Here is a 12,207-nt window from a genome sequence, read left to right as displayed (position 1 = left end):
CAATGTCAGAGATGGTGTGGCCAGTGCATGGAGAACATGGAGGGCAGATTCTGCCCTCTGGAGACATTCAACCCTCAATCAAGCTGAACGTCTGAAATTATTGCCATAATGATTGAACACAAATAAGCGGGGGAGGAGGGGTTCTAGTTCACTATACCTGGCCTCCATTGGTTGTTGAAAATATCCTGGATGTCCCACCGCACTGTTTAACATACCACAGGAACCACAGAGCGGAGACCTCATGGGGCTCAGAGGTAACATCGACATTGACAAACAGAGTAGCAAATCGCCTGGCAGCACTGCATACAAATCCAAAAGAGAGAGGAATAATGTTGAGTCTGGCCTCTCCCCCTGCCCCGCCTTCATTACAGGTGTGGAGATGCAGGATTCTTGCTGGACAGCTCTTACTGCATGCACAGGGAGGGGTGGCTAATATCTCCATTCTCCCTTTTCATGAAATGGGGGGATCTCAGTTCCAATCATGGTGGGAGGGTGAGATTAGTCTTCCCTCTTCTGAGATGCCTTCCCAGTAAGAACTGGACTACACTCATGTCTGCTGAGTATTTAAAGAAAAACAAGATATGCCACTGTCTCCAGGGCACATCATGAGAGGACAACAAATGGTTAGTTAATTTTTAGGGAGGGAAAGAGGTGTTTTTCGTGCCTCAGGTGCCAAAATAACTTTACCAGGCTTGGGTATTAATCACTTTAACATGGGGAGGGGGAATGCTCCACTTTGGCAGTCCTAAGTTCAACAGCTACTGAATGGCTGTGTGCGTGTGTGTGCACGCGCATACATGTACATGTATACATACCGTATGTATATGTGTGTATATATATGCACACCCACACCCCAGTGGACTGCAGCTAAAGATTTCTATCATAGCTATAAATGCCCTGTTGAATGGTCCTTTGAACTTTTCATTTACTATTCCACTTGAGACTATAAAATAATTCATGTATTGAAGGGAATATTTTTTTTATTAAAAACCCACAGCTTTATAATTTTAATTCTTTTATAAACCAAGGGAGCCAAGAAAATGTCAAATAAGTGAAAACCAATGAGAAAATATTATTCAAGCAATGTTATTTTTTTCTGATTAGTTCTTTCCAGAAACCAGCATGCCCCATTTGTTCCTACCTGAAAGAGCACACTGTGCTTAAGGAAAGTGTTGGCCTCCAGGGAAGCCTGACATTTTGATCTTTTTGTGCATGATTTTGACAGCAGAGTATTATTTCTAAATGATCAACCACTGAAATAGCAACACTGCAATTGCATGTAATATTTATCACATGTTTTCACATATAAATCTGTTACTGTTCCTCACCTTCTTGAGATGCCTCAAACAAACAAGGCAATAAATAAGTGACCCAAAAAGGCTGAGAGTTCTTTCCATGATATTTGAAAAGCAAAGGAGTGAATTAAATATTTCCCTGGCATATAGACTAATATTTTGTTATGAGAGAACCATAACTGGAAGCAATAGACTAGAGGGCACCAGATGGGGAGGGCACCAGATGGGGAGTCAGTGGAGGACTCAGAGCTGATTGCTGAAGATAGGAGGCCCCAGAGGAACTTCCCTATAGTACTCTCATGGGCACCTTCCCCTGACCCTGAAGCACCAGTTGCCTCCCAGTGCACATCACCAGTCCAGCAGCACAGGCAATGCACCAGGAGGGAAACTATGGAACAGGTGAGAAGTGACTGTGCACAGGCCAGAGGGTTGGGTCTTTAAATCAGTAAAGCTCACTCAAGGGAGCGGAACCTGGAGGTAGCAGTCTGGAAACAGAGGCATAAAAGACCCCAGTCCGCTCCCAACCTTTGTTGGAACAAGTTGCTCACTTGGAGCTGTCCATGGTCCAGTTTTGATCTGCCTTGCCTCCTTCTCCATGGAATCTGACATCAGACCAAAACAGGGCACATAAGTCCTGGTTTCTTTCAATCTACTGTTTCTGGCACAATGTTGGAAGACCCTCCCAAATCTCCCCCATGTCCAAATATTTGTTCAATATTTCAGAAGTGGGTCCTCAGAAGCACCTCTGAGCACACCAGGCATCACATGCAGCTCTGTGGGTTTTGTCCTAAATGACAGCAGTCTTCAATCCTAAATAGGTTAGTGGTACAACACATGCTTTCAATCTGTGGCATGCTTACAATCCTGGGAATATCCAGGTAAGGCTAGAAAAGACTGATATGAGCAACCCTAGAGAGCTGCTGCCAATCAACATAGACCAGGAGTAGCAAACGTGTCCTCCCGATGCTGTTATACTATAACTCCCAACAGCCACAATGATGATGATCCCAATGATCAGGGATGATGGGAGTTGTAATTCAGCAACACTTTGGGCTGGATTGGCTATCCCTGGGGTAGACAATGCTGAGCTAGATGGATCAGTGATATAAACAGCTTCCCATGTTCCTTTGACTTCTTGCTCTCATGTTCCAATCAATCCAGAACTAGTGCTGTGCCAAAATATTTCTCCAGAGTTTTATTTCCCTGTGAAAATTGACATTTCCCCCTGCCTCATTGTTCAGCATTTCTGTGGGTGTAGGATTTTGAGCTTGCCTTAGAGTTTAAGAGAGTAGTGGTGTGTGCATCTTTCCAGAAAACATTTATTCACCACTGTGCAGCCTCCCTGGCTGCCCCAATTCCTGATCTGAAAAGCCCCATGGAATGAGTTATCTTATGATGTGTTCCCCTAGGCTTTAATTGAAGCATGGGTACCTGGGCAGGCTGCAGAGTGCAGACTACTGGTGAGATAATTTGCAGAATAAAAGAAAGGACACTCAAGCCCACCCATTAGCCACCTTGAAAGCAAGGTAAGCACAACAAAAACCCTGTACCCTATCCATGAAAATTTCACCAAAATCTACTCTCGGTTTTTATTATTTTTGAATGCAATTTCTTAACACTTGATAGAGAACGTTTAAATAATGAGAGAGAACATTAGCACAGCACTCATTTAGAACATCAGTGCACACATGCCATGGTAGAGACTGCATGCACACACTCCATGTCTCTGGAAGGTTTTACTTCCATGCCTTTAGAATTAACTATACAGGGAAATAGATGGCTCCTTCTATTTTATTTGTATGTAGTATGGCCCTTGTGGATTCATCATTTGAAATATGTAAAGTTTATAGGAAATTATCAAACACACATAGCTTTCTGGCTGCATTAGAGCTTGCCAGACCTAACTAGGCACCTAATATATGTCATGCATCTCATTCCAGCATGCAATGCCATATAAAGGCAAATTTGTTCAATTTGTCAACAGAATGGAAGAAAAATGGAGATTACCCTTCAGCTCCATTGCATCCTAGAGAAGGGAAGCCATTTCAAAAAACATAAATCTTGATCACAAAGGCAGATCAAATGCATAGAAGTACATGAAACATGCACATCGATAGGTTTCTAATAAGAGAGAGAGAAATGAGGTTCACCCAAAGGTCTTTCCTGGGGCTTAATATGAGATAGGACTCAGTTTGTGTAGGAACCATTGCTTTTAATTCATTTTATCTAAACCACATTCCCCTGGAAGTTGAAGAAGAGTGGGAGGTCTCACAACCCTCCCAGCTGAGCATTAACTTAGGAATGCTCACTGCAAAAACACTGCAAAAAAAGTGTTAAGTGCTAGAAAAACAAATGCTAAAACAGAAACAAAAAAACAAAAAAAGCCTAACACTAAAGCAGGGGCAGTGAACTGGATCCAGTGGGAGAGCAAGATCCAACCCTCCACAAGCCACTTCGACAGGCTGGCAGGGCCACCCATCTGTCAATTACCAGGTATCATATGACACCAGGTAATTTAAAACTTTCATGAAGAACTGGGAGCACCTACTGGGTCAGATAGGGAGACATGGGCAGACCACCTTAGCCCATGGCTTGTAGGCTCCCCACCACTGATGTGTGGTGCTGTCACTGAAGAGTTCTTAGAAATGACCTCTGGTAGAAAATGGGACTAACAAATTGACCAGAGTTGCTAAGAGAAAATAAATGAATCAGCTCCCATATATATATATATTTAATGGGCTGTGGCTTTTCCGATGTTGCTTGGCCATTGTCCATGCTGGCCAAGGCTGATTGGAGTTGGTACAAAATCATACTTCGTAAACCATGGGTTGCTTAACCCCAATCTATTTCCCTGTTGCTAGTTTTATGGTGGCAGATAACAGTTTAATTTCTAGGAGCATTTGAAGTCCTTTGAATTGCTATTTGGGGGTTTGGAGTTTTCCACTGCTAGTCTGTTTTGTTTTTTTGGTTTTTTTTTACTGTTGCTAAACTCAGCAGAGCTTACATGAGTAGACATGTGCATGATCACACTGTCAGAGCAATATAGCCACATTTCCACATGCACATTATTTCATTGTATCTCCCAACTGTGAACACAATTCATCATTCACTATGATAAAGATTAATATTACTGTAGCAAATAGATAGCGTTACTTCTCAACTTAGGATGGGTGTTTCCTCTAGGTACTATTGCTATTGAGCTTATCAATATGGAATATATAAAACTGCATCTCACTTTGTCCAGCACACTTTGTCTATCAATTCTTGCATAGTCATTTTGTCCCATTCCTCTGCATGGGGCGCCTTCCATGGCGCTTCATTGGGAATCTAAGAGAGAAAGAGAGTCACATCTCAAGAAAGAAGCCACAGATATCCTATTTAGAAATCATTCACTCTCTTCACTGGCCCCACAGGAGCGCCATACTAGTTCACTTCTAGACTGCTTAAGACTTTAGACAGGATTCTCTAGAAAAATAAACAAAAGGGTTTCATTTATCCATGACACCAAAGAGTTTTTATCTTCTGCAAAGTCCTCTGCTTCCCAGTTTAGTAAAAGAAAATAAAGCCTTTGTGCTTTGGGAATGTATTCTGCCTATCAAACTGCAGTGTTCAATGGGCTGGACAGATTTTCATTGAAAAATTTAAAATACTATGTAGCATATTTTAAATTAATTAAGTCCTGTACTCTTTTTATTGGGTTTCCCACACAATAAACTATTATTATTAAGTCTGCAATGTTATATACCCTTACTTGGGAATAAGTTCGAAATAGCTCATTGAGAAGGTATGGATACAATGCTATGGATAGAATACTGAACTGAGCATCATGTGCATAATGGGCAGAGCCAGTCACCTCTGGTGCAGCTGCGAGGAACAGATAAAAAGCATTGTCTCCCATTTCAATTGAACATGGCCTGCCATTATATCCAAAGTGAGATAAATGCTGTTTAGTTTGAACTTTGATTTATCCTAACAAGCCAACTTCCAACCATGTCTTATGGACCTTGCTTGTTCAGATAGACCATAATTTAAAAAACTAACTGCACTTCCTAGTTCAGACCTAACATCATGCTGTGGTTAGGTGAAATGGAAGAGGACACTGGAGGACGAGAGGGGAGATAGGAGCCCATTCATTTATTGCTAAACGTGAAGACTCATTCTGGGTTTTTGTTTTTTTGTTTTGGAATAAGCCATTTAGAACTATGAAATGGATTGGCTTTTATTTGTCTTGCTTTATTTGCACATTTTTGGAATTAATTCTTACGCTATTTATAGCCTATATATTTATTTAGTCCTGCATAGTTCAATGAGACCTACAAACAAAGACCTACAAATAAATACTGCATAGGATTGCAGTATTTATTGTTTGTTAATTTTTACTGTATAAATTTATATACCACATGATTGTTTTATTACCAAAAAACCCCTCTTGATTATTTTTTTATCTTGAAATTAGGTTTGTATGTCTGCTTCTCTGTAAGTTACTTGACCACTTCTAGATAACAGAAAAATACCAACGAATTCCTATGCCCTACAAATAACCCAGAGATGCATTTTAAATAAAAGCACACGTTCTACTCATGTAAAAACACCTGGCAGGCCCCACGAATAGCCCAGAGATGCATTTTAAATAAAAGGACATATTCTATTCATGTAAAAACACATTGATTCCCCGACCGTCCGCAGGCCGGATTTAGAAGGCAATTGGGCTGGATCCGGCCCCCGGGCCTTAGTTTGTCTACCCATGGCTTATGGGTACTGAAGCTCAAATGAAAGGCTTCTGATAGATGTCACCAGTCTGGACAATAAGTTGGAGTTTACCTCCTTCCCCATTTCATCCATTGTCCTCCACAAATTGTTGTAATCCAAATAGGCAATGGGATTCCACATTGGAGGGAAAGGGCCTTTGAATGGATAAGATTTGCCCTGCAAAACAGAAGAAACAAGGAAAAAACCACTCAAATCCATTTGCTTATTTTCATCTGTTTTTGATTGAAAAAAGGATGCAATTCAATACAGAAGATCCGTTTTAGAGAACAGATCTCTCAAATGAATATAGAAAACAAGTCCTTGAGACTGCCATTAAAAAAACACCACATTCTGTCCAAGTTGATGCAAATAACTCTTCTTTGAATCATACATGTAGGCAGCCAACCAGGGCAAGAGCACCTCCTCCACCTTTTTTGGCCCTTGCAGCTGACACTGGAAGAGGAGGAGAAAGTCCTCCATTACTCCTCAGCTGCCCTTCTTGAACCTCCTGCAGACCATCTTTGGATGAAATTTTAAAAGGCAATGATAGGCGCAGCTCAGACTTGTATCACACTCGCCAAGCACTTTCCTAAGATGGAAAACTCTGAGCCAATCCGTACCTTATACCATAAAGACCTTTGGGGAAGGGTCATAGCTCCATGGTACAGCACCTGTTTTGCATGCAGAAGGTCCCAGGCTCAATCCCCAGCGTCTCCAGGTAGGGCTGGGAGGGACCTCTGAAATCTCAAAGAGTTGTTGTCAACAATACTTAACTAGATAGACTTCACTTGGTAGAAGGCAGCTTCCTATGCTCCAAACCAACTTATTTACATATCCCCCAAACTTCCCTTTAACACATAGATCAGCAATGCTCTGTCTGTGGCAAAGGTGAAGGAGGGAGGTCTGCCTCTCTGACAGCCCTTGGAAAAGATCCAAGGACTTCCAACTGCTGGCACTGCTGCTGGTGAATGCAGGATGGATGGAGGCCTTTGGGCAGGGGGTAAGCCAGGAATTCTTCTCCGGTTTGGATTCTAAATCTGAAGCAGAATAATTCAGGAAATCGTAACACACATCAGTGAGCTTTGCTGATAGCCCCATTTTCAAGGGGCATATTCAAGGCATGCACATAAAGGACATAGCATTAGAAATGGACACATTGGCTAAAATCTGTACTGTAAGTCAGTGCAAAAGGATTTAGGCTAGGTTGGCTTCCCTGCTTCCATCAAAACAGCCAAACTGCCACCCGCTTTTGTCTTAATTGGATTGTAGATTATGCCGCTTGTGTGCATGTAATATCAAATTTTAATAAGTATTTGATTAAGTGTCCAGTTAAACTGGCAAATTAATTGAAATGAACTGCTACACAAGCAAGATAATATGATTTAGAATGTTAATAGATTGATCACAACAGGAATCATTTGATAGGAGAGATTTTGTGGATCAGTGTTATGTCTCATTTTATTTAGTGTCTTTAACAATAATCTTTGGTGAAAGGTAGCCAGCATATGTAAAGTGTGCAGCTGTTATAATTCATTGCCTTTGCAGCTATTTCTTTAAGAAAAGCCCCTGAGAGGCTAGAAATATCAACTGTACATACAGCATATAAAAAGCAGATACATTTTTTTTATTAGCTTAAAGTCTTTAGAAATTGAATTCAAAGGAAAGTAGTAAAAGCAAAGCCATGGAGACAGGGAATAGCAAACCTGGCCTGCTTGAAAAAGTACACAGTATTGGAAAAGACAAATTGGATGACCTGAAATAATATGTTCTACTTTACTGGAAAAAATACAAGTTCTTGGAACGTCTTACATGAATTTTATCTGTCTAGCACTGTTTGTGGAATGAAAACCACCTTGGATGCCCCTGTGGGTGATCTATTCCCAGAGAGAAATGAGGAGGGGCTGATGAGGTTGAACATCTTAAAAATTTTATTTCATGATGTATGGCTGGACGCGGGTGGCACTGTGGTCTAAACCACTGAGCCTAGGGCTTGCCGATCGGAAGGTCGGCAGTTCGAATCCCTGCGACATGGTGAGCTCCTGTTGCTCAGTCCCAGTGCCTGCCCACCTAGCAGTTCAAAAGCATGTCAAGTGTAAGTAGATAAATAGGTACCGTTCCAGCAGGAAGGTAAACGGTGTTTCTGTGCGCAGCTCTGCCAGAAGCAGCTTAGTCATGCTGGCCACATGACCCGGAAGCTGTCTGCGGACAAACGCTGGCTCCCTCGGCCAGTAAAGCGAGATGAGCGCGCAAGCCCAGAGTCGTCTGTTACTGGACCTAGCAGTCAGGGGTACCTTTACCTTTACCATTACTACCTCTCGTATCATTGTGCCTCTGAATACCTGAGTATCAAGTAGGGAAGCTCTTTCTGATATCTGTTTGGCCACTGTGGGGACAGGATGGGGCTCTGGTCGGATCCTGCATAATTCTTTTTATATGCTCTTATTTTCAGCTTTTAGACAAGGCCTTAGCCCATGTTCCAGTGGCTGGGGAAAACCTGAGAAGGATGACAACATCTTAAGTCATCTTGACTCTAATATTTATGCTTTAATTAGAACAGGTCTCCAAAGAAAAGTTTGAAAATGAAAAACGAAAGCAATTTCACCCAGTCATTTAAAATCCATTTAAGCTGTTCTACTCTGATCTCTGCACATGGAAATGGCCATTTATTTTGTGGAGCATGTCAAGGATGAGAATAAATCAGAGTATTTAACTCTCACACATGTATCTCCAGCCATAAAAGAGATGCCACAAAATTGAATGTGTTCCAATACAGCAATCACGTACTTTGGGGCTAATTAAGTCTGAATGCTCCAGCTGCTTTGCATATTTTATTCATAAACAAGAAGACGGCAAACAACATTTTAATAAACAGTTCCAGAGCAGGAATGAAAATGAACAAGGCTTGAGAGAGCCTTGCAAAGTTGTAATTCAATGGTTAGAGCCAAGGAAGAAGGAAGGCTATGCACTTTACATACAGACAGATTTGTGGCTTTGGTTAATATTTTATGGGAACCAAAAGAGGAAGGGAAGAGAAAATAATAACCTACCCTCTTAATTAAGAAATATATACATGTTTGCAGATAAGATATTCATCACCTGTTGAAGAATACATTTTGAAGTGATTGAGGTGTTAATTTCCCCCCATGGTAAGGTAGGTGGAAGGGTGCAGAAGGCAAAAAACCCATATTTTTATTTCAAAAGTCCCCAGACTACCACATGCCCTATTCATATTCATGAAAGTGTATGTAAAATTATATTGCTTTCCTCACCCCACTTCTCTGAGCAGCAAGTAATTGCTTGCATTTGGTTTCCTTTGGAGCAGCCCACTGGTGACTTATGACAACTACATAGGCCACATCCCCAGCACAGAATCATCATAGTCCAACCCTCTGCAAATAAGTTTTCCAAATCTAAATACTGCGACCAGAGTAGCCCATCTTCTCCACACTACAATGGGCTACGCAAGAACACAGATACACCATACCCAAGCATACCATACCCAGAAGGTCAGTCTTATAAAAACAATTGTGCAGCTGTAACTTATTTGTTGCATTGGAACTAGGTATCTTCCCTCCAATGCTTTGCCGCTTGATTATTTCTCCCCACTAGGATTCCTGTGAGGGCAGAGCAGAATGTGGTTGCGTGAATATCACCATCACAAGCTCCTCCCACTGGATAGGGACCATGACTTCATTAGTTGAGTGACACAAACGTCTTGCCACATACACCCCACTATGTACATTTTAATTATCTGAAGAAGCCTTCTCTGAATAACAAAATGTGTTGTGTGTGGGGTGGGTGTGCATGAGAGGGAGAGAGAGAATAATCTCTTAAGAAAAATCACAGTGGACCCTCCTATTTGCCTCCACTCAGTTGCTTATTCCATAGCATAATAATTATTTTCTAACATACAGTCCATCCTGGTCTGAAATTATTTTGTTAATTGGTATTAGAAGTAATTCATACTCCTTGAATTAAAGAAGCACCTCAGTTAGTGAACCTAATCAACTCTCAAGTATTCACCATCAGAAAAGAAACAGAAAGATTTTTATACAGTGCTTTTTAATGAGAAAAATAGTACTGGTACCCACCATGAAGTTATTACAGTGAGTGCCACATTTTAACATATGGGGGGAAAGGTGCTGGTTGCATACCCTTGAATACCCCCGGAAAAATGCACTGGTTTTATATGACCCTCATTAAAACTTTCAAAGATAACGTTGAGGTGAATCCTTTACATTTCTTGCAAAGGCATCCACTAATGTTTTAATCTGAAAGGATGACATCATTCCCATATTGGATCGTCAGACAGGCAGTACTTTTCTCTGTGGGTACACAGGGGTACGCATACCCCTAAACATTTTGTGGATCTTTGAAGTTTTGTCCATTTACTGTATTTATTTTCCCGGATTTGAACTATAAAATGGTGATTTTCTTGAGTCAAAATGAGAGAACCCCTAAACTTTTTTTAAAAAGAAAAAACATTTTGCAGGTATGCAAAATCCTGCAAAACCCTTGTTATTTTTAAAAATTAATAAGGTAATTATTATTCCAGTTATACAGATGTAAAGTAAGCTTAATATGGTGAACAACACTCTCATATCTGAACTAGAAGTGAAGCCCACTTCTCCTACGCTCAATCCATTGATTACAATGCCTTGGTGTCAGTTAGCAAACAAAATGTTTCAGTAATTTGTCTCATATTTATTGATTAGTACACCAATAAAACATCACTTAAGGGCCAAAACACATGAAGCCAGCCCCATGTAGAATGCTTAACATCCCACACATATCCCATCATGCACTTGCTACATGTCAGTGGGCCTATATGCAGTATTACCAAGCCAGTAATTCCTGGCCTGCTGGTGTGGTAATGATGGAGCTTAAATGGTAAGTGTACTTAAATGCACTGGGGTATGCATAGAACATTTACTTAAACAAACATTTTACCTGTAATATACCATTATGTATGTTATAGTGGGTTTTGCTTGGAAAACATAGACTGATCATAGTTCTCCCTAATAACTCTTTGCTCCTATCAACATATATTGACCTTTTGGTAGACACTGTTTTGTTTGTTACTTTGAGTGATATTTAGCTTTTGTCATTCCACCTAAAGGAAAGAACTGCTATAACCTAATCTATACTGGATTGTGCTCAAGGCAGCAAAGCCTCAGATACCAATTGGCTCGAATGTTCACAAATATTCCAACTGCTCAGAGAACTAAACTGTCAGAATGGAAAGTTGTCTGCCTGCCTGGGATTAAATACAGACCCACAGTTCCCAGGAAGAGAAGTAGTTTTGTGGGCCAGACTAAAAGGAAGGGGAGCCAAGGGACACCAGACCGAGACACAATGGGACTAAGAGAAATGTGCAGATTAGGCAGTAGAGTAAGAAACAGGAACATGAATGAAAGAGCTATTTGGGGGCAAATGGACGGCTGGAGGCTGAACTTCACATTTTGAATTGTGAACTTGCCCACCATATTTGCAGGCTCCTGTTGCTTCTTTGATGCACAAGATCTAGATTCAATATTCCTTCCTTACAGCAAGCATTCTGCTCCAACCACAGGTCTGAACACCCAATGCAAAAGTGAATGACCAGTTCAAACGTGAGTCCATCTGTCTACTTCTACCTTGGGCACATTTGCAATATCTGGGAAGCCAGAGGGTTTATAAACCATTTCCGTTCAAGGATGATCACTATCTGCCCTTATTGCAACTGTAGAAGTTAGTGAGATACTGCCAAATACAATGTAATGTAATAACATGATGATTAATATTTCCGCCCTTATCTGACATACAGGTAAAATGGTCCAGGCAGTCATCATCAACCCTAACCTTTCCCCATTCAAGAAAATGAAACTGAATTTGTAATATAGTAATCATGCAGGCCCATGCTAAATCATTTAGCATTATATGCTGGGATGGCCTTTGAGACATAATTAGAAAGCTATCCAGACATTAAAATCTCTCAGTATAACCAGGTCTGCCACTGGGCATTCATCTAAGAAAAGACCAATTACCGTAGGTTTTCTTCCAAGACTCTCTCAGATACAGCAGAGCTGCTACCGGAAAACTACACTTTCACAGCACTGAGGGGAAGGGACACTTAAAATAATAAGATAAATATTGCTACCCTTTACTGCAAATATCCCAACTA

General features: G+C 40.9%; 1 protein-coding gene across 1 annotated transcript in view; it reads right to left on the bottom strand.

Moving 5' to 3' along the window:
- The window catches only part of MAOB (monoamine oxidase B), a 38,863-nt gene that overhangs the window by 11,919 nt on the left and 14,737 nt on the right, over window positions 1-12,207 (bottom strand). The window contains exons 4-6 of the mRNA XM_028727340.2: window positions 6,117-6,221; window positions 4,531-4,622; window positions 158-299 (exon numbers count right to left, since the gene is read on the bottom strand). Coding sequence (XP_028583173.2) covers window positions 158-299; window positions 4,531-4,622; window positions 6,117-6,221 — 339 coding nt within the window. The remainder of the gene's footprint in view (window positions 1-157; window positions 300-4,530; window positions 4,623-6,116; window positions 6,222-12,207) is intronic.

Source organism: Podarcis muralis, chromosome 4, assembly GCF_964188315.1.
Source record: "Podarcis muralis chromosome 4, rPodMur119.hap1.1, whole genome shotgun sequence".
NCBI classification, from domain to species: domain Eukaryota; kingdom Metazoa; phylum Chordata; class Lepidosauria; order Squamata; family Lacertidae; genus Podarcis; species Podarcis muralis.
Note: the sequence above shows the minus strand (reverse complement) of the source record. Positions and strands in the feature narration are given on the sequence as shown.